Genomic DNA, 25,837 nt, shown 5'->3' with positions numbered 1-25,837 from the left:
CTGAAGCTTTTGCCATGGAAATCTTCTCCCGAGAGTACAACTGACTGGACTGATGCATTCTCCCTCAGCTATGGCCGCTTAGTCAAGAGCTTAATTTTATGCTTATGGACTACTGAAATACACTGCTGCAAGTTTCAGAAGCAGAGCCTTGTTCTTGTTGAAGCTGACACAAGCAAGAGGAATAATCAAGTCCCTGGTCCTCTTTGTACTCTCTCAACAGTTCTGACAGCAGTGAGAAAGTATACTGCCAAATCTCTAACCTCAAGCTGTATTATCAGTGTGATCTGCCATGAGACCAAATGCTCTTTTTAATTCCTCTGGCATTTAACCTGCCCCAAGAAAGTCACAAAAAAATTTGCATTTAGTTTCTTAATTCAGATAAAAGTATTTGCTATATCCTCAGTGTTTGGAGTTCAAATATTTCTGCTTCACACTTTCAAATATAAACGTAATAGAAATCTTAGAAAACATCAGAAATTAGTTGTCTTTGTTTTCTCCTGATTAGGATCATCAGCAAAGGTCTGAAGAACTCAGGTTAGCAATCAGACTTACTAATTGCTTCCAAGAAGTTTTCCCTAGTGTCTCAGGTCTAGTGACTAGAACCTACATCCTGCTGTAAGCATCATACAACAGAGAATATGGCTGCCTTCTACTCACACCTCCACCCTTGAGCACGCAGAAAACACTGAGAGCAACCCAGTCTAATCTCACATGCCCTATTCCACTGGGTCCTTATCTTTCCCTTGGGTATCTCTAATCATCTCTGCTGTTCTCTTCAGGCTTACTAGCTGACAATTTTTTGGGGGTTGGAGACTTGCAAAGATAAACCTTTATATTAAATTCAAAAATCAAATTCCAGGATTAGCTTTTTGGTTTTGGAAAAAAAAAAAAAAAGTCTTACTGAACTAACAGTTCAGGTATTTGATTTCTATATGAGACTGTTATGATATTCTGTCATCTGCAGTTCGACACCTCCTTGTACAGAATACTACAACCTGTCAGCATACAAAAACAGTAAACTACTAAATTAATGCTACAGGATATTAGTATTGCTCCCTTTACTAAAGTAATATTTTATGAAGTTACACTGATTATCCAACTAGTTGCTAAAAAGCCAATAATTGACTTTTTCTATTACAGCCTTTTGTATTAACTGCCATAGTATATGTCCATATACATATATACACACACACAGAGCTGTACTGCTAGCTTGACAAAACTGAGTTTTTATTAACTCAGGATTTCAGGAAACCAATATTGCTCTGTTGTATTCCAAAGTTATTAACTGATAACCAACACCTCTCTTGAAATTATTCTTGTGTGGAATCCTTCCCTGTAACTCATTGTGTTTAGAGATCCTCTCATGGCAACACCAACTGGAAAGACAGGAATATTACCTCTGTTACTAGAAAAATCAAATCTAGATCAGAGCCCTACAAACAAAACAAAGTGAAGCACTGTACTAAGACCAAGAAGGGTTTAAATAACAGAGATAGTTCTGAGTGGTTTCAAATGCCCTGACAAAGTGCTTCCCTAAGATCTACCAAGTGCTCTATAGCAGTATAAAATTCTGGAGAGAAGGAAAAAAAAAAAAAGAGAGAAAAATTTACTTTACCAGAAACAGCCATAGTATCACTAATCCACGCAATTGAAAATATCCAGTCCTTATGTCCATCCTAAAAGGAAAAAAAGAGGGATTTTTCTGTGCCATTATGCTCTAGAGTAGCCTCAAAGCAAACAAGTATTCTTCACTCTGGTTTTTAGTAAAACTCAGGACAGACCTACATTAAAAACATATAGATAAGATTTCTGTGTCAAGCTGGAGCAGTTTAAGAACTTAACAGTAATTTTAACTTTTTCTGATTTTGAAGTGTATACTTAATAGACAACAACTAGGTGATGGAAAAACAGGTCTCTGACCAAGGACAAACTGATCTCAATTGTAAGGACTTAGATTTTCCATTTTTAAATCAGGTTTCTTTACTTGTGTAAAGTAGCTACATACTTTTATTTCCTCAAATGCACATTCCTACTACAAAAAACAACCAAAATCTTATGCTTACAATATATGACCTACGGACTAATATTTCAAGACTATTACTTCAACAACCTTTTCTTTAGCAGGTAAGAAACCTGTGGGGAAAAGAACCCCATAAGGCTCCAGTTGTGTTTGAAAAGCTGTAAAGTCACAACAGGACGCAAATGCATAGCAAATCATACAAATCTTCAGAGTCAAGCCGTTCTGCAGCTGGTTATCTGCTACTGCAGAAACTCTGACCTGACTTCTGCTGTTGTAGTTAACGTCTATGTGAAGTCTGAATAAAAAGGAGAAATGAAAGAGAAGTACTTGCAGGACACCACTATACTCATTTCAACCTTTTTTCTTTTTAAGACTGACTATTTTAAAAAGGTCACATGATGATTCAGAACTGTAAGCAGTACCTGAGTCTATCAAACTGCCATAAGCCACTGAGTTAGAACTAATCCTCAAAGACAAGTTCCACCTCTGGAATAATACATACATAAGCTGCACTGGTGAAGGGGAAAATGTGAACAACTTGTATCATCTTTTCATTTCTCAGAAGAGTTTTTTCACTAAAACTAGTTTCAGAGCTCATCACCACAATTAGACTTTAACATTTGGGATTTTGTTACATTTTTGGTGCCTAAAAGTGATCTCAAGTAGACCTGAATGAGGGTGAGGAAGAAGAAATCTGACTTGGAACCTTAAGAATCTTCTCACATGTTTGTGTACTCACTTGTATTTAAAATATCTTGTCAAAAAAGACTATCAGGAATGTTTTCAAGCTTTCAGAAATTCATTCTCCGCTACAAGATTCCCGAATCTTAACCTTGCTCTGACATTAGGCACTTCAAAGTAGTAAGTCTTATAAGTGACAGAATAAACTTTCCCCACATACTCCCACTTACATCTCCCACACAGACAGGATCGAGTGTAGGCAGACGATAAATTGCAAGACTGTTGGGGTTGTCTCCACCTGTGGCCAGAAGGGTCCTCGATGGGTTGAGCTCAATGGCATGAATACCACATCCCTGCTGGTTCACCATTCCGGGTTCACGATCTTTCAGAATCGGAATCTTGGTAATTTGGCCAGTCTGGACATCTACTACAAATAACTGGGGGAAAAAAGCAGGAGATATAAGTCATCATTGAACAGAGAAGAACAACAAGATAGTCAAATATCCTCCCTATTTTGAATTTACATTCTTTTCAAGTTGGAATCCACAAATGCTGTAAATATGGCTCAAAAATGCATAAATTCGTTCTTAAAACAAGTAAACTAGCTTACTTACAGCAGGGGTTTTTTCAATCACCTCATTTGGTTTTCACAGCAATGGAAGAGAGAGGAGAGAAACGTGCCATGGGAGGTTTTCTGTTTAACAAAACCCTTGAATCTAAAACTCTTTTCTCTGTTCAGTATCATGAGAAAACAATGCTGTTTTTCAGTTTACCTGTACCACAGTGAGAAACAGACCCATATCACAACAGCCACTAAGCTTCAGGAGGCTGAGCACAAGTCTCCTGCCTCCCAGATAAGATAATCATCATGAAGTTTTGGCTTTGGCAAATTTTATAAATTTATATATTTGGAGTTTATTTTCTGGTGATACATACAGAATAGTAAGTAAATATAGTACTGTCAGTGTGAACATCTGAAAAAAGATATCTAGCTACATACCTTATCCCACAAAAAGACTAGAAGTTTGAGCTCTATCTCACTGTCCCCTTGGCAAAAAACTCGTATAAAGCCTTAAAACTCTCCAGACAGACATTATACCCAGTTATGTCAGTTCAAACACATACCATAGGGTTACAATCTAAACCAGAACAAAGGTTTACATCACCTGCCAAAGTACACTTTCATTTGGGAGGCTCTTGTGCTGGATCATTTCACAGATGTTGTTCAGAGCACAGCTGCACTAGCAGTCAAACAGGTATAACAGAGGGGACAAAGCCCTGTGAGGGAACATAAGTGAAGCAAGGAAGTGGAGGATCTGAAGCTGACTTACACTAAAGAAAGTGATGTAGAGTCACAGCCCAGGTTTATAATTAAATTCCCCCTTAAGTTTGTTCCTTCTATAACCAAAGAACATTTTCTCAAAGTCTCTGGAAGTGAACTGAAGATGGTGAAGACAACAACAACAAAAAAAGAAAACTCAATGCAATTTAAAAAATACACACCTCAAGGAAGCTGTTCTGAAAGCCTGTAAGACATTTTTAGAAGGACAGAAGAGAAATCTAGAGGTTCTCAGAGAGAAGTTATACATACAAGGTGCTTTTGGTGAACTCTGACAGACTGTGGATCTGTTCTTTAATAAGTGTAAAAAAAACCCGAGAAAATTTAGCAGCATATCCATTATTCTTGATGTACTGAATATTAATGTCAAATCAAAACCTGATAAAGTATGGCATGTTAACCTCTTTCCACAGAGAAAGCTGAAATCTATTGATGGCTATTGTGTGTTGTGTCTAGAATGATTCATTCCCTTCAACCTGCAACCGATCTTCCTCTGTAGGCAGCAGTCTTTCACAAACAGATGACTGTTCCTACAGGGCCTGAATTTTCGTGTTTATTTCTTTATTTTGCATGCTGGTGTGGGGTCAGCCAACAGCTGAAGTGAAGCTGATTAGGTAGGAGGCACTGCAGTTCACTGCCTGAGACAGCTGGTAAAAACAGGATGCACACAGTCACCCCTCTGCCCTAACCACATCCCTGAAAATTAACACCTGCACTGCAGGATCAAGACCCATAATTCCCTCCCTTCTTGACCTACCCTTATGAGTGCATATCCTATTTTTCTCCTGAGTATTTCCTTCCAGCAGAAACACCTAATTCTCTCTCCTATCCTCCTTCAACTACTAAAAAACCCTAAAATCAACATTTAAGTACCTCAGACTAAGGCTTGCAGGTGTCATCTGCAGGTCCTAAAGCTGGCACCAGAAGTGCTAATTAGAAAAACACATCCACACCTCAGGATGTCCACAGACTCAGGAAAATTGTGCTTCAGCTGTAACAGATCCACACTTCGAAGAGCATCTCAACAGGTATGAGGACTGAAATTAAAAACCCTTCACATTCTCCAGCCTGACACCACTGTCATACATCCATGTTTGATATAAGGTTAATAAAGACTTACTCTAATGCAAAATTCTTTTAGTTAAACTCTAAACTAATTGGGCTGAAAAGGTAAAGAACTTGGAAACACACAATGCTGAAGCATCAGACACTCACATTTGTGTCCTGGATCTTCAACCTCAGTATCATTTTCTTAGAAGAGGTTTCCAAATTAAGATATTCTCAGAAGCAGCAACAGGACATAATTTCCTGCAGTGCTTTCATCTGCTCACACCCCACTCTAATCCATCGTCAGCCCCTGAACTGCTTTGTCATTTCCTCACTTTTCTCCTCCAGTTGCACAGTCTTACTGTAACCAGAACAGCAACTGCTCTTAGGTCAAGAAACTTCACACAGTTAGGGGACGGGCTTTGTAGTTTCAGACATAAAGTTCTAAGCAGTAACTTCTCCCCTTGCTTGGTAAGGAAGTTGGAACACTGTGGGTAGTTTAAAAACCACTACCACCTCCCTAGAATAAAATAGGTAAGCACTGTCTGCATATGTTAGGACTCTTGCATCACCTGGGGCAGGACAGGAAGCCAGAAGCTCACACTTGCAAGCTGCACCACTGATTGCCAAGAAATCTTCCCTGTAAATCCACCAAACAGAAGCCAAGAGAAGCCAGACAGCTGTTAGACACTTCTAAAACCAAAAAGGGAGAAATGTTAAGAAACACAATAGGCACCAGCTAAGAACACAGAAAATCTGAATACAGTTTTAAGAGTTTTAAAGACACTACAGTAAATAAAGTATGAAATATCTGACTGCTTTTAAACAAGTGCAGCCAAAACAACAGCATACAATGACATAAATCTGAAGAAAACAAAGTAATTAGCCTACTTCTTCCAAGCAAACTGGTACCTTCACTACTCTTGAAATAAGCACATCTGCAAATAGCTCCGAAGTAGCCTAGACCCTAAGAATCTTGACAAAGTCCTGATAGATGAACTATACATTTATTTTTTCTTTACCTCAAGCAGGAATAAGAACTTCTTTTCCAGCTCCTCATTATATAGAAACTAAAAACCAGCCCCAAAAACTCTTCCTGGATGCAGCAAACCCCCACCAACCTCCAAACAGTGAATGGTGCATATTTGTCCCTTGATTTTAAGCTTTGCACATAATTCAGTCGTTCCTTCTAGCAAAACGTATGCAAGCCATCCATTAGCATGCCAAATAAGTTAACATCCAGGATTTACCAAGCCAGGATTGCTTTGGCTATCTGCCAGAAGTCCAAGGACCACACTTCATCTGTGAGAAACAGAGCAGACTCAGCTATTGTGTTCTCTGACGGACAACCTTGTTCCAACAAGGAAACAGGCTGAATGACATGACAGAGAGAAATCCATCTTCCCTTTTTTCTTTTTAAAGCAATTCAGAAGTACAGCTTGCAACAGTGCTATCACTCAAGGATCAAGGCAGACAAGCATGGCTAGGTACTACAGATGTCACAGACATGAATCTTCATGATCTGGCCCTACTTTTCACACCCTGTGAGATTACTAACTGTAAGCTTATTTTACTTTTTACTTTGCAGAAGTGGTGAGAAGTCATTCTGGCAAATGGCTCCCATACAATGACTATGTGGCTGTCCTCTTTCCAAACTGCTTACAATCAAGTTAATCATGAAACTGCCCCGCTTCACAGACTAAGAAACTTCAATAATCAACTTGCCAAAAGGAAAGACTGTGGCAGAGAACCAAGTATCTGAGGACCAGCCTGAACTGCAAAATCCATCATTCTCTTATACACAATACTGAGAGCAGGTCAGTTTGCCAGGTTCTTCCATCAAGTTTACTTCCATTTTTTAACCTGCCTTTCAGAGACAAGTTTAGGGGGTGGGGAAAAAAAAAGCTACCAGTTCATTAAATGTAAGTGTCCTTCCCATGCATCTTTAACTGAAAGCATTGACTTTATACAGAGAGATTAGGAAACAGGCCTGTGGAATGCCATTTCAAGGCAGCATGTAGACTTCCACGTCCTCCACTGCTGTCCCCGCGCAGAGAACAGCAGATGAACAGCCATCCCTATTTTTCAGTTGATCGTACAAATCAGTCGGAACAAAACCAAAGGGTGCCACCCGGAGCTACAGCATGTTTTCATTACAGAAGTAGGATGGACATAGATTTACAAGGCATGAAGAACATACATGAAAGAGACTGCTTATTCTTCATGCAAGAAGCGCTCATGACATGCTCTGCATCCCAGCTCTTCACATACTGCTATTTGAAATCACAGGCACATTCTTGTCATTCATACTAACATTTGAAAGAAACCCAAGATAAACATATTGACTTGCTAAAACCAGAATCACTAAGAATCAATTGCACTGAAGTGTCACAATTGGCTTAAGCCAATCTTCAAGAACCCACATGCTTCTTCCTTACCCACTCAGTCTCACTAGCCCTGTGACAAGAACTAGCACTCAGGTAGCTGCGAGGTCAGCTGGATCATATCTCTGCCTTTGGTGAAAACTAACCCTACAAGAAAATCTGTCTGAACACAAAGCAGCAAGCTGATCCAGCTGACGCCCCAGCCACACGGACAATTAGTGCTAGCAAGACTGAGCAGGTGGGAACATCTCGTTCTGTAACAACACAAACCCAGAGCAGCTGAAGCTGGTCACAAAAATTTCACCCTCAGCCAAGACGGAAAATGACATCATTGTTCTCCTTCAAATTTGTTTTTTGCTAACAAAACCACAAAAGCAAGACAATGCTTACAGTGTCATTATACCAATACTATTGCTGATCACGCTAAGTCACAGTGTTTGATTTTTCCCAGTCTCAGGCTTGCCTTTTATTCAGACTGTAAAAAACCTCTCTTTTCTACGTTCGTAGAACTCTCAGCATAAGGTTCTTCGGTTCTATAGTAATACAGATTTCCTAATATATGCCAAGTCCCAAAGAAACGTGGACTCTTTAAAGACTAAGCTACCAAACTGGTATATATCCTTTCCAGTGGAGACCAGCACATAGAATCATAGAACAGTTTGGGTTGGGAGGGACCTTTAAAAGTCTTCTGGTCCAAGCCCCAGTGCCACAAGCAGGGCCACACTGGAGTAGATTCGGTGTCTGGGAGCCCCGTCCAAGGTGACGGTGACCGTTTGCCGGGATGGGGCAGCTCCCAGCTCTCAGGGCAACCTGTTGCAGCGTTTGAGGAGCAGGCTGGTGATAGAAGACGTCTTGCTTGTGTCTGGTCTGAATCTGGGCTCTGTGAGTTGCAAAGCATCAGCCCTGGTCCTGTGGGCACAGGCCCTGTGGCAAAGTCTGTGCCCATCTTTCTTCCAAGCCCCCTTTGAGCATTGGAAGGCTGCTAGAAGGTCTCCCCAGAGCCTTCTCTTCTCCAGGCTGGACAACCCCAACTCTCTCAGCCTGTCCTCACAGGGGAGGTGCTCCAGCCCCCCGAGCATCTTCATGGTCTCCTCTAGACCCACTAGAGCAGGTCCATGTCTTTCTTATGCTGGGGACCCCAGAGCTGGACACAGTACTCCAGGTGGGGTCTTATGAGAGCAGAGTTGAGGGGCAGAATCCCCTCCCTTGACCTGCTGGCCACACTTCTCTTGATGCAGCCCAGGATGCGGTTGGCTTTCCAGGCTGCAAGTGCGCATTGCTGGCTCATGTCCAGCTTTTCATCCACCAGTACCCCCAAGTCCTTCTTGGCAGGGCTGCTCTCAATCCCTTCATCCCCCAGCCTGTATTGGTATCGGGGCTTGCCCAAACCCAGGTGCAGGACCTTGCACTTGGCCCTGGTGAACCTCATGAGGTTCACACGCACCCACTTCTCAAGCTTGTCCAGGCCTCTCTGAATGGCATCCTGTCCCTCAGGCGTGTCAACAGCACCACTCAGCTTGGTGTCATCTGCAAACTTGCTGAGAGTACATTTGTTCCACTGTCTATGTTATTGATATTGAACAGTACTGGTCCCAATATGGATCCCTGAGGGACACCACTTGTCACTGACCCCCCTCTGGACATTGAGACATTAACCACTACTTGCTGGATGTGACCATCCAACCAATTCCTCATCCATCAAACAGTCCATCCATCAAATCCCTGTCTCTCCAATTTAAAGAGAAATGTTGTGGGGGACTGTGTCAAAGACATTACAGAAGTCTAGACAGACAACATCAGTAGCTCTTCCCTTGTCCGCTGATGTAGTCACCCCATCACAGAAGGCCACTAATTTGGTTAGGTAGGACTTGCCCTTGATGAAGCCATGCTGGCTGTCGCAAAGCACCTCCCTGTTCTCCATGTGCCTTAGCATGGCTTCTAGGAGGATCTGTTCCATGATCTTCCCCTGCACAGAGGAGAGGCTCACAGGTCGGTAGTCCCCAAGATCCTCCTTTCTACCCTTTTTAAATATTAGTGCAATGTTTCCCTTTTTCAAATCACCAGGGACTTCACCTGACTGCCATGACTTTTCAGGTATCATGGCAAGCAGCTAGGCAAGTACATCAGCTATGCACTAATATGCACTAACCTTCGCACAAAACCTACTCAGAGGTTGTGCGGTAGAGGGGATGCCTTACGCTTCCTCCTTGAAAGCGTCCAAAGCAAAACAATCCAGAATATAAGAAACCACTCTGAGAAGTGAGCAGTGGTAAAAGCCACCAGCAAGTTGACTGATTCTGAATTCACATTTCCAGAGACAAGACCATGCAATCAGGCACTCCACCTTGCTACAAAACTCTGAAGCACTACTAGCCAATGGGCACACACTTTGATGCCATTGAATTTGTTCACTTCCAAAATCACATTTGTCAGTTTTTACTTGTGTCCTGCCCTCCGTGTTTAATTTCAGGAGGCTGCAGACAGTTAACACATGTTGAAAGATGGCAAAGGATGGAGAAGTGAGAGACTTCATCTGCTAAAGGGCATCTCTACCATCCACACCATACCTGACACAGAAACCACCAGACTCTGAAGACATGGGTATCACCTCCAGTTGAGAGAAAACCAAATACTGTTGAGACAAGAAACAACACCTGGCTATTTACTCACAAGCCACTGAAAGAAAGGTGAATGGAGGTGTCAGTGACAGGCATCAGAGGTTTATTTACACTGATTTTCGGTCACTGTTCAGTGGACTTTGAGTTACAAACTGCAGGATCATGACTTCTCAATCCTCCCTGGGATCAGAAATGAGCAGTCTTCCTGATTCTTCATTACACGTGAAAAGCCAGAAGATACTTTAACTTGCAAAGCAAGTGGAAATAATTTTCCCCGCAGAGAGTCCATATTCACGGATGGGAGAGTAACTGTGCAGTGTATTCTCACCACTACAACCCCAAGACTACAAGAATAGGTTGTCATTTTATGAGATGCACAGAACAGACATGGGATCTCTTCAACAAATTTAAAGCCTCTAAGAAGAAACAAGAGCTGGTGATTTACAGCACGGCATCCAAGGCAACATATGAATCTATCAAAGAGAGAAAAAGTATCAGCTAGCACTCAGAAACCAACCCATTCATGCCTTGAAAAAGCCACCTGTAAAACAGGAGAAAGCATTCAGTAAGGAAGTTTTTAAACAAAAATACATCAATCACACCTGCCTGGGGGAAAAAAAACCAAACACCAAAGACAAACAAAAATGTTAGATTCTAGGCGATCGTACTCTCAAGCAACTAGAAACTAGTAAGTTTCTTGTATTTAGGGAATGATTTACAGCAGTTGTATTTTTTCATCCCTAATTTCACAATTAGTATAAGAATTATGTACTGAACATATACACAGAACTAAGGGAACAAAAGAAGCTGGAAAATGATTATTGGAACTTCTATTTAGAAGATGTGTTATTCCTTCTCATTTTCTGACACAGTAAAAAAAGTAAAAAGAAAACCTCAGCAATCTTGTTTTCAGTGGTTTTGTTTGCCAGAAGCTTGTGTCCTGCATAAGACTCAAAGTTTCTCTAAGAAGCTTGAAGATGCTGATTACAGACATGCCGTGGTGACACTATACATCTGCGTCTGCAACTCTCCTGAGGTTTGCCTGCTCCTTCATGTGAATTTGGAAAACACTAGGAAGCCCAGTGCATACAAGATCTAGGTGAGTCCTGCAAACATGAATCCTGCCTCAGGTGATTGTGTTTGAATTTTTCGACCCTTGAATGCTTGTATAGATTCCGTAAATCTGAATTTATCAGAAAAAGCATGCACCTTTAACAAACACAAATATGTGATTTACAGCCGGCCAACTGTGAGCACCAGGATCCACCAGAGAACAATAAAGTTATTTCATATACACAATTACACCCAGGGATATTTTTAAGGATAAAGTTACCCCAAATAATTAAACAAGGTATAATCGACATTAAAAATGAGCAGTTGACAGAGAGCTCCATATTCTCTTCAGTGTTTATAGTGACTAGTACTGTCAAATGACTAAAACCAAACCTACTGCTCTATGACAGGAGTGTATTTTTGAGTTGTCATTAAAAATAGTGAATCCTTCTGGCACAGCATAGCCAAGGGCAATTTATAAATTAAATGTTAAAAGCTTTCAGTGCCACATTTAAGCTTTGATTAATATAACTGCTATGGTTTATATTTTTCTGCTGCATTAACTTAATAATTACATGCAACTCCAATGCAACAAACCCCATTAAAGTCAACCAAGTTGTTTTAGATTTGCTCCCAACTTAAATGCCACAATTTCAGTGTATGAGAATCAGCAAAGGAATTCTGCTTTATTAGGTTGCTTACTCAGGAGATGAGAGAGAAAAATCTCATAATTAGAGTGTAGAGTTTAACACTCTGCTTGTTCAAATGTGAACACAAAGCAACCAAACTAAAGCTATTACAATATTCATAATTCATATACAACCTTCCACAATGCTGAAGTGACTTCTTTTGTAATCACTGTATTTTGCTTAATAAAAGATGAGTTCCATCTGTAACGTTAAGGCTAGCTGTGGAAGCATACACTTCGTTGCAGCGTATGCAGTGGCAACAACAATATGGTTGAATCCCTCTTCAGTTCTGCAATTGTTTGGTCCCAAACAATTTTCTGCTAGGTTGCGTTAACATCGCACTTGCCCATTTATCTTCGCTGCAGCAGCACTGGAACTACAGAAGTTACAGAACACAGCAAAATTGTTGCAGCTCTATAAAACACTCAGTCATCTTGCTAGAGTAAGCAAGATTTTTGAGAGCTTGTGTTTCAGCAGGAGTTTGACTCCTCTAAGCTGTTCCACAAACAGTGCTGGCTGCTGACCGGCCGAGGCGATGAACACACATGGAGAAAGAAGGATGAAAGATTCTATTTCAGGCTTATTCCTGTCAAAAGATTGTTTTGTTTATACAGCTAGGCTTTCCTTCTCAAGAGGTACTGCATGAGTCTCCAAGCTGTCTAACTATGAATAATAACAGAACATCTGAAACGAAAAAAAAAAATATCCCTGTCCCTTGCAGGTCAGACCACCGAGGGCAGTTTCTGCACAGAAAAACTCTTGGTAAAGAAACAATCACATCAGCTAATATATTTTGAGGTTTAAGAGCCCCTTGATCTACATTCCTTACAACACTTGATTAATATCTGTGGCACCAATCAACTTGCAAAGAACAAACTTGGGATTTTGCACTAATTCAATCAGAACTTCAAACATGAAATTGCTACCGCAGCCAATGAAGTTGGGCTACTAACTCCGGCAGAGAGAATGTTACCTAAGAAATAGATTTTCTTCCATTTACTAATCACATAGAACATCATTTTAATATTCCCCTATAATGTTTCAGATTCAAAGCATCACTTCAAGAGTCTGAAGATGTTTCAGCTTTTGCTGAAACATATAAAGCTACATACACAGGAGAAGTTATCTGAACACTGGAAACAGATTTAGAGTGAAAAAAATCATGAAGTCCACAAGCAAAGGATTCTCCTGAAAACCTGAAATTAACTTTTAAGCTTGGAACATTCCTAGTTACTTTGACAAATATCTGGAGTTTATGGTTAAACTCCACAGTTTTAGTTTTGCAGCAACTTTTCAAAATCATCAGCGCAGAACCATACATAAAACCAAACCTCAGAAGACTGAGCATAACATTAGAAGTCTTATTAACCACTTCTGCCAGGCATGACAGTTACCATTTAGCAAAGCTATCGTCGTTCATTAACTTTCCATTTGCAGAACAAGAAGAAAGATCCAACCCCATTGTTGCTCTCCATCCTGCAAACAGATGTAAATCGCTCTGTGCAGATGAGGCAGATGCTGCATGAGGTCAGCCACCTGCACAGTGCTATACTGTCAGGTAAGAACAGGTCATCTTGAAGACTTACCTTCGTTCAAAATTAACTGTGGGCGATTCTGACTCTGTTCCTAATATTTTCCTCGGCAGTCTACACACTTCGATTACGGTAAGCATCATTCGCGGGTGAGGGTGGAATAATTAACAAAGGGAAGAGAAACGGAGAGGTGGCACTTACTGTGTTGCATTTTGTCCCACACACCACTTGTCGGTGGTTCAGCCACTGGGAGGCAAACACTTTATTAAGGGTGCCGAGGCGAAATTCTCTCTCCTTCAGGAGGCTGGGAAGCTGCTGGGCTGCATATCCGTGCAACAGGCGGTAATAGCTGGACTCATTCTGCATCCTGACCTCTCTACCTTTCAGGTAGTACACCAGAGACCTTTTCACCGGGGGGAGTCTTTTCCTTTTGTGAACTGAGTGATCCCACTCATACTGTGGAAGATAAACATGGAAATTAGATAAAGCAACCGGAACAAACTTATACACGACCCTGCCAAATTTAAAGATACTCCCACCAAAATACTGAATTCTTCCAAACTACCCATGGTATACCATACACGAATGTTAATTCGGAAATGCTGATACAGCCTTCAGCAACATAAAATTAAAAATAAATATTTGCTAAAGTAACACTGCGATGATATTAAAAACAGTCCACAGCAGTTCAGCAGCGCTGAGACGCTTAAAGAAACAAGAGGAAGCCGAGAAGCGCCTTAAATAGGAGAGGGCAGTGCCGACAGCCCCCCGCCGTGAGCTCGGCAGGTTTGGGGTGAGACAGCGGGGGCCGCCCGATACTGACCGCGCCGTTCACCGGCCTCCTCCGCCCCATCTTGGGCTAGCCCCGCAGCATCGCTCATCCCGGGGGCGGCGGCGACCCGACAGTTACCGGCCGAACGGCTGAACCCAACGGGGGCGGCGGGCGCCAGCGGCGCAGGGAGCGGGGCGGGGACGAAGCTGCCTGCTGGACCGCACCGAGACACCCCCCGCCACCGGGGCCGAGACTGCTCCCCCCCTCCCTGTCACGACACCTTCCCCAGGCACCGGGACCCCCTCGTCCTCCTTCCTCGCCCCAACCGGGCGCCGGGACACGGCAGCCCCCGGTCAGGGTCACCCCTCCCCCCGGGCACCGGCACATTCACCCCCACCGGGGACAAGGGCTTCTCACCACCACCTTCCCCCCACCCCCCCACCCCCGTTCCCGCCCCCCCAGCTCTACCTGCTCCCCCTGGAGTCCCCCGGCAGCGGCCGCCGCCGCTTTCCGCTTCCTGCTAACTGTTTTCCGGGACATAGCAGAAGGAGGAGAAGGAAGAGGAGAAGGAGGACAGGCCGAGAACCCGGCCCGAGCCCCACATGGAGCAGGAAGGTGAAGCGGCCGCCAGCGGACGGGGCATATAAATGCGGGGAGTCGGGCCCGGTCACTCTCCGCCGCAGGCCCCGCCGACCGCGCTTCACGACATTTTCCCCGGGATTTTTTTTTTTTTTACGACAGTCGCGTCGCACCTTTGCGGCGGCTTCCCCGCCCCGCCCTAGAGCCTCGTTTCCTAGCAACCGGAGGAGGCCGGGCGGCGAGCGGGCCCGCCCCCTTCGCTGTTGCCAAGGCAACGGGGCCCCGAGTGGCGCCCCTTAGCGGCGCGGCGGGTGGGCGGCCTCCCCGGGTCTGGCCGCTTTCAGCGCAGAGAAGGGGTAGGCTGACTCTTTTCTTTCTTTTTATTTATTTTTGAGCAACCGAAACTTGCTGGGCAATGCCTGGAGGGAGACTCATTTGGCTACAGCTTGGCTTTATCACGCGGCTTCTTCGAGTGATGACAATGGTCGTCTGCATGTTGTGTGGTGAACAGTGAAGTGCTTTGTCAAATCCTGAGGTGATCCCTTCCAGCAGGAAACTTCCGTATTGCGGGGGAATTAAAGGGCATACAGAATATTTATATTTCGTTATGCTGCTTTAAAACGGGTGTAGATGGAGGCATGCTTTTCCTTGTTTCCACATAGTTTATACACGCTTTTTCCTACGTGAGGCAAAAATTAAGAGTAACTCCAACCCAGTGATGGCTGCTTTGCAAGCAATATTGCAAAGAAAAAGGATGAGAAGAGAGAAACGTGTAACCTGCAGGCAGACTGCAAAAAAAGCCAGCTCCTGACCCCTTGAAACCCGCTGGTTCCTCAAGTCACATGAAATCAGTAAACATACTGTTTTCCTGACAAAGAGGCATTTCTTGCATGTTATCTTTTGTGCTTTCATCTTCCAGACCCCGAAGATGAGGGTGCTGTGAAAAGCCAAACTGAAAAAAACTTTAAAAGAACCTCACAGGCATTCTAGCTTCCCCTGAGGATAAAAAGCCCAAGGGACAAATCTAGTTGGGCTGTTTCCAGCCATGGTTTACCACAGTTAATTCCCCTCTCCACGTCCTCCCTCACACACAACTGCCGCCTGTATTTAGGACAAACCCCCCCCATTTTGGACCAAGGCACTCTCAAAAGGCTGAAAACCTGCTGCCAAAGCTGCTCTCGGGGGAAAGCGCCGTGGTCCAGTGCATCCCGGCGGGAGTCCCCCCTCAGCTGTGTCAGGCGGGCGTGAAGCCCCACCGTGAGTGGACGAGGGCAGGCGTCGAGGCGGCCATGGCCGCCGCGGGAAAGGGCTGAGGCGTACGGGGCAACATGCCCGCTCTGGGACCGGCTCGCCACCCTCACGCAGCCCTCGGGGGAGCCTGTCCCTGCTCTCAGGCGACGGAGCGGCGGGAGGTGCCGGAGGAGGGCCCGGGCAGGGCCGGACCCGGGGACACGGACCGGGCCGGGCACCGCCCCGCCCCGCCTCCGCCCCGCCCCTCTCTCCGCGAAGAAGCGTCACCGCCAGCACCTCCCGATTGGGCCGGCGGGGGCAGGTGACCTGGCGGCGTGACGGCAGCGCGTCGCCGGGGAGGCCAGGCGGAGGGCAGGTAGACAAGATGGCGTCGCCCGGACGCGGGGCTGGAGGTGGTGAGGCGGTGCAGGTTTCGTAGGGGCGGGCGGTGACCGCGGGGACGGCCGGAGCTGCCAGTCGGGGGCCGCCAGGCGCCGCGCAGGTAACGACCGGGCCGGGTCAGGAGAGGTAGGGGGTGGGGGTGCCGCTCCCCCTCGTAGCGAGGCCTGGGCAGGGGGGCGCAGCCGGCCGCTCCCCGGGCCCTCCGCCCTGCCGCCGGGCCCGAACTTCGCTGCTGCTTCTGCTCTTCGGGGGCGAGGGACCTTCCGCGCCTCCGCCGTGATTCAGCAGATGTGAAGTGCTGGCGGGGCGGATGCGGGGCCGCTGTCCTCCCGGGGGGGCGGGGGGGCTCGCATTTGGGGGGCCGCGGCCGTGGAGGGGAGCGAGCCTGTGGGCGCTGCGTTAGCGTGTGGCTTTGCTCCGCCTTCACGGCGCTCGGTACAGCTTTTGAAAGTACCGTTTAATGGAGGTGAGAACCTGTGCGGTCAGCTCGGAGGAACGGGGTCCTCCACTCGGGCTGGGGCTGGACCCGGGGAGCAGGGGGACGTCAGGGAAATAGGGCGACAGCCCTTTCCCTTCACAGCTGCTTTCCGTCAGTTTCGGGGACTGCCCGAGTCAAGGGAATACCTTGCTGCTTAATAACTAACCCTTGATGAATTTGCCTTCTGAGAGCTGATTGCCATTGAAATCTGAGAAAGCGGTTAGTGTCTGTCATATTTGGAAGTAAGTTCCTCCCCACAATAACTAAATCTTCTATGAAGAACAAAATGTCTGCTCTTGTTCGGGTGGGAATGTGTGTGTGGTTTTTGTCAAGTCTGCCTTCAGGTTAAATTCTGGTTCTTGTGTTGTGAAAATAGTACTCATCTTCCCTGTACCGCTTGTGACTTTAGATTTCTACTGTGTTTGCCCTTTGGTTGCATCTTCTTGTAGGCTGGAGAGCCAAAGTCTGTTTACATCATGGGTCATAGCCCTCCACACTTATGTTTATGCTTATTACCTATTTCTGCATCTTTTCCAGTTAGCTGTTCTGCTTTTGAATGGGGAAGAGGATCATATCTTTCTCTGCATTTGAGATGCAGATATTTTACACTGGTGTAAGAATATTTCAGTTTTGTAGTTTCTAACTTCCTGCTATTGCCTTGTGTTCTGTTTAACTCAGCACTTACTAGACATAAAACATTTTATACTTTTTTGAAGCTGTTTAGTATAATTCAAGAACTGCCTGAGTTTTGATAGCTCGAAGCCTATCATCTAAAAGGGAAAGTTAGGATTGCTTCGGGTACTTTTTTAATTAGTAAAAGAAATTACAACAGATGGAAATGAGAAATTGCCCTATCAAGTCTTTTTATTCCCACATCATTTAAAAATTCCAAACAAAGCAAAACAAGAAAGTCTTATGGAAATCTTATGACGTTGATGCTGTCTCATTAAAATAGAGATAAGTAGATGGGCTCTGGCACTTGTCTGTGAAACTAATATAGCTGCCATCCTGGATTCAGTAATATTGCATTCATGTCAAATTTAAGCACTTTGAGGTGGAACAAGTGAGTGTTGCCAAATTAAGGAACCACCTGAGTTGTGGCTGGTGATGTAACTTCAGTGGCTGTGCTGCTGATAGAAGGCATATTGCCTGCTATGAGGTTAAGACGCTTTTGTGGGAGCTTGGTGAAGGGAATCTTACTCCAGTTGTGATCTGGGGTGTTAAGGAAAAAGAGGAAGTACTGCAGTTAGCCAGACCTCTTCACTGCCTGCCTTGCCCTATCATCCTTGGAGCATGGGATTTTCTGCCCCTCTGCAGGCACTCCTGCAACTGCTGGCTTCCTAGGGCTGACCCTGCATACCTGGGATCTCAGCTCTGCAACAGCATTTGTCAGGGGAGAGGGGAAAAAACTGTTTTGGCCTCCTTCTTTCCTTTTCTCCGTATGAAACAGAGCTATGTGTGTAGCACTGTACTGGCCATGGGGAAGGGAGAGAGGCTGAGATAGTACATGTGGTAGCAGCACAGCAGAGTTCGACTGATTTACTCAAGGCCATGTGCAGGATGGTGTTAGGTTGCAGTGCTGTGGTATTACTGCTGCTTAATGACTTCATTTTCTTGTACACGCAGAGCTGTGATTCAAAAGCAGTAGTGATGCCTTAGATCGCCCTTACCATTGAGTGACTTAAACCTTTTAGGCAAAACCTTAATTTTAAGGATAGAGGCAAGAGAAAACGTAGTGTTTAAATTTAGTTTTTGCAAGCTCATGGTTTTAGTCTCAGAAACAAAACTGAAAGTGATTGCACTTTTCTTGTCTCGCTGGCAGTATCTGGCCTGCAAGTTCGATACTTCTTTTTTTGTTGTTGTGAGTGCACTGTGGAACAAAGGAGTCAGTGAAGAAGTTGCTTCTGCTAAGATCAGACACTGCATTAAGTGTAAAATAAAACAAAGGTACCTGAAACTTTGAAGGGGAAACTGAGGAAATCTCAGGCATAAGATATCTGAATGAATAAATGTTAAGTTTTTCTTTAATGAGCTAAAATATTCTGAAAATTGAAGTTCAAGAGTATACTGATTAATATAAAGAATATAGTGATCAGCTGGGAGACTTACTGTATAGTGTCTGTTGATGGATAGAAAAACCCTAACGGTGAAAAATTATCAAAAACATGAAGAGCTCCATCTTCACTGTTCACATGGTGTTTTGCAGTGCCCAGTACTTGTTATCATAGAGACAAAAATCTCTAACAGACCAGCAGTCAGGTTTCCAGACCAATCCAGCAGACCACCTCATCTAACTCAATCACGCTGGCAGCCAGAGCTCTTTTTGCTTGTGGCAAAAGTGCTATAATGCACAGAAGGCATCACCTTACTCATCCTCCCTTTTATTTGTATAAGCTTACAGTTTCCTATTGCTTCCACGAACTTTAAGGATTGATGATTCAGGACATGCCATATTGTTGTGAATGTTCAGTCTCTGTATTGTAAGTTTTTGACATCAGCCTGTTCCTGTATTTTTCCATTGGTGCTGGGCTGAATATTTTGATAAATTGATCTGTGAGAAATTTAGTTTTACTTATGAGGCAGAGCTTCTATCCAGTCTTCTCTGGCATTTTGTTTCTAACATAATCACTCCCAGTCTTTTCAATCATAAATTCCAGAGCTTCAGCTGTCATTTTGTAAGGATCTCTACCTAAAGGCATTACTATTTAAAATTGATCAGTGCGATGCAAATCAATGTCAGCGTAAAGAAGGTCTAGTGGAGTTGTAATTGAAAAGCTCTGGAAGATGTTTTTGAAAACTTGTTTGAAGGAAAGGCAAAGAAGGGTTGTTTACAAATTATAAATAGCTTTCTTGTTTGAAAAAGTAGGTCTTCTAGGGTGTATCAAAGGTTGATTTCTCTTCCCTGTATTATGTCTGCTTGCTCTGATAACTAGGAAGGCCGTGCTATTGATTTGACCACATGTACCACTCTACAATCAATCCTTGGGATTGCAGTTGAGGATACAAGCCTGAGCTCACAGTTTTTCTGTTAACTACTTAGGTAGGTAATCCTCTCCGGTATGCAAGTGCATTGCTTAATGCTTTGACCCTCTGACTTGGTTTGAATAAGCTCATGCCCTGTGTCCCTAATGACCTTTAGCAGTCAGTGTAGTCTTGTATTGAGGTCTCTAAGAGAAACTGAGCATTGGGGTTTTTCCCTCTCTTAAGTGATCAGATTTATTCCAAATCCTTGCTTGCACAGGAAAGGCATTTTCTTAAATGTTAAGAAATACTGTCTTTCCTGTGGTTGGGAAATTTTGAAAGAACAGCTTGTATGTCCAGACTTGGTTGTGGGGTTTTGGTTTCTGTTTTTTGTTTTGTTTTTCTCTTTGAAGGCTATATGATCTTTTCAGAATCACTTAAGCTTGCAGTGTACTTGAAACACAGAAGTATGTCAAAGGGGGAACAAAATATTATTGCTCTGACTTACATTTAATTCTCCTTTTCTAGAAGGGAAAGCAGATTGGTTCAAAATACCATGTTACATTAGTAGTATTACAGTTTCTAACTGACCGAGTTTAAATAGAAATTCTGAGCTTGTATTTTTCGCAGCTGGATTTTGTGTCAGAAGCTTACACCAGAGTAACATTTTAAGTAGGGAAATCAGAAGAACATGAGTCCTACCCAAGAAGTATTCAGTTCATCAGCTGGAAGGTGGTCTGAGTATGAATATACTTAAGCTACTTAGCTATTGGTAGTTGGTATAGTGGAAACTAGTAATAAGGAGTTGTGAGCTCCCAGCTAGTCTGGTCTGTGTTGCTGGAGATAAGCATTCATGGTAAGTATCTACTGGATTATGTGAAAGACTTGATTTAAGCCCTTTCCTAATGTCTGTGTTTGACATCTCTAGGCAGCAGATGAAGCTGTGACCAAAATGACTGGTGAGATTTATTCCCCGAGTTTGGGAGGCTGGATTTCCAAAAGTATGTGTATTACCAGGTGTGCAATGTCAAATGTTAGCACTGTGCTTAATCTATAGATACAGAGATGTGCTCATGTGTTCAACTCAATTTACCTCATCAGTTCTAAACTCTGAAATAAAACTAGATTCCTAGTTTATAAACACTCTGCAAAGTAATTGTTAAAGCATATGTATTTCCTTTTCTGATACAGTAAAGCCACACTGGGATCCACCCTAATGACTAATACCATCATGTGGTATCCTTACACAGTAATGTGTAATAATTGGAAATAGGAATAGGAGGCACATGTAGTAGGGAAAGGAGGTTATATGAATAAAATCACCATTAATCATCTGGAATAAAATTATGTGTGGCAAAAAAGGATAGAAAATCTTTATGCTGCATACCCTCTGAGAAAAGAATCGCTTCTTAACCTTTTAATTAGATATTAGGTCACCACGAACAGTTTTTTGCTAGTCTATTTGACTTCTTGGTAGGAAAAAAAGCTGAAAGGTTATTGAGTTTCGTTTTGCTTGCTGTGTACGTGATAGTGTAAAAAGAAGGGTTTTTATTGTGCTTTTCAGAAAGTACCTTTAGGTCCTTTATTGGGATGAAGGGGAATGAGTAAGTTAATATATCCCCTAAATCAGGTGTGAGTTGAAGTTTTGCAAACAAAAATGGATGGAAAAGTTATGGTAGTGTAAAATAACTTCGCGCACGAGGGAGTGATGAACCATAAAGATTCTGGGGGGCAGATTTCTGTATTACATGCCTCTGAGATTTGTGGGCTCCTTATAGACCTGGATTTGTTAATCAAGATGTAATTCTGTCAGTGATTATTGGTTGGCAGGGCTCTGTACTTGCAATTACTTTTACAGCTAAGCAGATAACTATTTGAATTATCATCTTCTAGATACCATTCTGAGAAATACTTTAAAGAAAATGTTTGGGTAAGAAAATTCTTTATCAAGTTATAATCGGCCAAATATTTGTGTTACCATTTTAATCTGAAGAACTGTCAGACTGATAAGGAGTCTTGTGCTTGCACAAATGCAAAATGCAATTCCTTTAAGCCATTGAACTGTCAATTACTAGATTCTGATTAGTGTCTTAGCAGAGGGCAATTTTCAAAATATCTGCAGTTTCAGGCTTCCTTCTTGTTCGTAGAAGGGAGTGTAATACGTGATTTCTGTTGACTTAACTGGAAATCTTTTGGTAGCTGGTAAAAAGCTTGTAATGTATTCCTAGACCACTGAACGCCTGGGCTTAGTAATATAATTTCTTTGCAAAGAAAATGCAAGTAAAGACAGCAAAAAGTTTATTGCTTTTAACAAACACTATTGAATTTTTCTTAATTTGTATGCAAAGGGAAAGCTAGTGAATTCAAGTGTGGACATAAATGTAATACTATTACGTTCTCCAATCTCTTCTACACAAAGATCTTCAGTGGAAAAAGCCTTAATAAATATAGCTTAAAGAATCCACCAGTGTATTATGAGATGCAAGACAAATTAAGGTAGACAAAGGTGAAGAAGTTGAATGTGGCATGAATGGCTAGGTGGTCTAAGCTGTTTGTGGAGATGGGGATGGGCTCTAGAAATACACATTTGGTTGATAGAATGGGTGTGACATCTGTTTGTGTGACACGGTAATACCCTTTTCATACCTGAGCTTCCATATTGCATATACAAGTAGTATAAGGTTCTGACGGTCTCTTGGGGTGTTCTGTCTGTGTTATGATATTGGACTGATGAAGAGGCCTTCTACCTCTCTGCCTTCCCTCTCCCAAGGAGATGGATGCTTGAAATACACCAATATTTAGTGCAGGGATCTAGCTATACTCTGGATAAATTGATTCTACCAAGTAATGTAAAGGTCATCTCTCCCAGCTTGAAGGGAAAGAGAGAAGTTGTGTATCCATTTTACTACAAGCCTTCTTCAAGGCATAGTTCTCCTGTAATTTGGTGTTATTGCCGGAACGTAAATGTGATGTTCCTGTCCTGTTGTTACGCAGCACTGGATTTATTTGCTCAAGTAAGCTGGATTGAGTCAGACATATGGTTTAAAAGAGACAGGCTGGGACTAATTCTCAGGTTACAGAGGGAAAATCTGGTATCTCGGTTGAGGAATGGTCAACCCATAGTCTTTCCACCTTCCTCCTTTAAAAAAAAAATCTTGCTGCTTTGTCACAGTGGTGATGGTCCACTGAGATCTCTGTACTGTTAGCAGTCCCATGTTGTTGCCAATCTGTTAGATGTTTGGAGAGGAAAAGCTGTGGTTATGACAGTTGCACGGTCATAGGGCAGTCTCATCCAGCAACCTGCTCTGGTCGAGTTATAAAATAGAAGGAAGGGTAGACTGCTGAAGCTGAGTCAGATCTGTCAAAATGTCCTGAGGAAATGAAGCTAATGCATCTCTAAAGGCTGCTTTTGCACATGAAATGAGCTGTTTCTGTTTAGTTATTCATTGCTTTAAGTGTTTCAGGGGTTGCATTCATTACTGTAGCTGCTGAAGACATTTCTAATTTGCAGGAAAAAAGTTTATACCACTGAGTGAGACTGGATATATAGTGTATAAGAAAATTGCAGACTTAAACGAATTTGAATTAGTAACTTAGAAATAAAGTTTGGACTAAATCTGATTTCATATTTCCAGTCCAGAAGAACATCCTTCAGACTTTTATAGTAAGATGAAAAGCTGAATAGGAATGATTCAATAGATAATATTGGAGGCACAAAGATATTGATCCAAACTTGAGAGAATGCAGTGAGATTCCTGGGGTAGCTGTGGATTTGGAATTCAGCAGACACAAGTTCCTTTCTGGCTTTGCTGCTGGCCGAGCTGCATGACTGGGCAAACTGCTTCAGCTGTGTGCCTTGTTCACCACACCTGCAAAGCAGGGATGGTTTTACTGCTGGTTAAGTGCCTTGAAAACTATTTTGAAGTCTCTTATAAGAGCTAGGCAGTGCTGAAGGCATAGGGGAGTTTTGTCAAAACTGCTTTCAGTTCAGAGGAAAGATAATGCATGAAAAGTGTGTGTGTGTAAGGGTGTTTAATTCCTGGCAGTATGAACATCCTGTAGCCTTCTGGGTTTCATCTGAAACCAGTGTCTTTCTGTGGCTGTGGTTTCTTTTCCATTTTCCATTCTGCTTGAACATGAAACTCTAGTTCAGTCTTCATACAGTCATATCACTGGGAGTGTTGTAGTTGTGTGTGTGTCTGTTGCTCCCAGTACCTTGTGAGTTTCTGGATTTTGCTCTGTATGTTCGTGATAGATCATTCTGTGTTTGTGGTGAAGTACAAGCTTCCAGTCTACACTAGTCCTTAAACTCATCTGCTACAACCATTGACTACAAGTGTAGGATTGCAGTGTTGGGTGGGCAACCTTATTGTCTTACACAGAGAAAAAGCAGAACTTTTCAGTTTGTTTTTAAGTGAGGAAATGTAAATCTTGAAACTCATTTCATATGGAAACAATTGTAATTAGGTGGATGTAGAGGTTATTTTATGACACCTAGGGATCTACTGAGTATCTTGTCTGAATGTAGCTGGTGACTGCTGCATAGCAGGGAGGGAGGGACCACACTTGTGATACAGAAAGGCTTTCTGAAGCAGTATTTAAAGGTGAGTGTAGCAACTGGAGCATCCTTGAAAGTTAAGTCTCGGGGATTAGGTAGTTGCTCTGATTTTCTTCTCAGAGGGTAAGGATCATCTGCATGTTTGTGTATCTTCACTGCTAGTAACCTCAGCTGTGGCAGTTGCACACACAGAATGAACCTTGTTTAATAGATGTACTGACTCTTTGGTTTTTTCCTGTTGCTTGTGGCTTCCATTCCTGAACTTTTCAGTCTATTGTTCGACTGTAGGCTGAACCTTATTTCCATTTAAGCAGTCCTAAATACAGGGGCCTTTGTTTGAGAACTTCAAAACCAAGAGATTGCAAGGAAGATGTTTCTGCTCAAGACTGAAGTATGCTGCTTTCCGGTGGTGTAGGCCACTGAAGTTGTTTAATATACAACACAGCAAGCAGCTCATTTACTTACCATATTCTGTTGGGTTTTTTTTTTGTAATATCTCCACTATAGCTGAGGGCAATGTCAGTTTGGCTTCTCTGCTTAAAGGTAAATTTCTACTTTTCTATACTAGACAAGCTTATTCAAGACAATTTAGCTTCCTATGTTCCCAATGAATTCAATTCCAGAGGTGTACTCGGTGTGGGAACCACCAGTTTGCTGAGCCTGTTCAGATGTGCTTTCCTATGTCAGAGTATTTTTTCTGATATTTGGTAATGATACTTCTTTTCCTGTGTGTTTTTAAAGAGCAGAACTTAATGTTTGCTGATAGCTCTGGTCTTTTCTAAAGTTAGCAAGCCTTTTCAAGATATATTTAAGGTGTAAGTGTTCACTTTAAAACCGTTTCCTGCTCTTTATACCCTGTTATGCACCAATTCCGCATTTAATTAAAACAAGTGGAACTTGCTCGTTTAAAATATGACTTCTGGTAGTGGAATTTAATTCAGTGTTGACTAGTGATAGTGTTTCTCATCTAGGTCATCTTTTTAATGCAGTCGTTCGGTCCTGTTTGGACTGTGTGGAAAAACATGAAAGCAGGCTTTACTGATACTATATCTGGAGATGAAACAAGATTGATTCTTATTTAGGCATCACTGCAATGGAACCATATCTTTATTTGCTTGATTCACTTTTTTAGATTTCAGTTTGATTTCTTTGTTCTGTTGAGTTAGTCTGGGAAAGAGTGTGTCCTTGCTGTGACCTCCGCTCTGCAAACATGAAAATAGTTAAAAGTGAGTGTTCACCTTGAACAGTGATGAGGTTTTTTCTTCCCTTGTCTGTTAGTTTTATCCTTCAGTGCAGCAAAATCTGGGATCTTTTCAGGCATGTATTTCTGTATATGCTTATTTTCTTGTCTCAGTCTTGAAAAGAAGGGTTGGATGAAGACAGATACCTGTTGGCTTAGTAGGAGTGACACATGAATTAAGGACAAAATGAGCTAACACTGAAAGCTGAAACTGTAGCAGTGAAATGTTGATGGGTGGAAAACAATGTATAAAA

At 42.8% G+C, this 25,837-nt stretch overlaps 2 protein-coding genes across 4 annotated transcripts in view; one reads left to right on the top strand and one right to left on the bottom strand.

The window, feature by feature from the left end:
• Positions 1-14,869, bottom strand: part of DCAF12 (DDB1 and CUL4 associated factor 12) — a 37,742-nt gene extending 22,873 nt beyond the window's left edge. The window contains exons 1-4 of the mRNA XM_074813811.1: positions 14,604-14,869; positions 13,565-13,819; positions 2,932-3,138; positions 1,616-1,676 (exon numbers count right to left, since the gene is read on the bottom strand). Of these exons, the coding sequence (XP_074669912.1) occupies positions 1,616-1,676; positions 2,932-3,138; positions 13,565-13,819; positions 14,604-14,675 (595 nt within the window). The 5' untranslated portion in view covers positions 14,676-14,869. The remainder of the gene's footprint in view (positions 1-1,615; positions 1,677-2,931; positions 3,139-13,564; positions 13,820-14,603) is intronic.
• A 1,422-nt stretch (positions 14,870-16,291) lies between these two features.
• UBAP1 (ubiquitin associated protein 1) overlaps positions 16,292-25,837 on the top strand; it is a 37,445-nt gene continuing 27,899 nt past the window's right edge. The window contains exons 1-2 of one of the 3 annotated variants that reach the window (XM_074811989.1): positions 16,294-16,446; positions 19,758-19,864. The gene's annotated coding sequence lies outside the window, so the exon portion shown is untranslated. Of the gene's footprint in view, positions 16,447-19,757; positions 19,865-20,766; positions 20,787-25,837 lie in introns of those variants that run through there. The other 2 variants (XM_074811988.1, XM_074811990.1) reach the window with 2 other exon arrangements.

The sequence above is a fragment of the Strix aluco genome, chromosome Z (assembly GCF_031877795.1).
Source record: "Strix aluco isolate bStrAlu1 chromosome Z, bStrAlu1.hap1, whole genome shotgun sequence".
NCBI lineage: Eukaryota > Metazoa > Chordata > Aves > Strigiformes > Strigidae > Strix > Strix aluco.
This window is presented reverse-complemented; position numbering and strand designations above follow the sequence as displayed.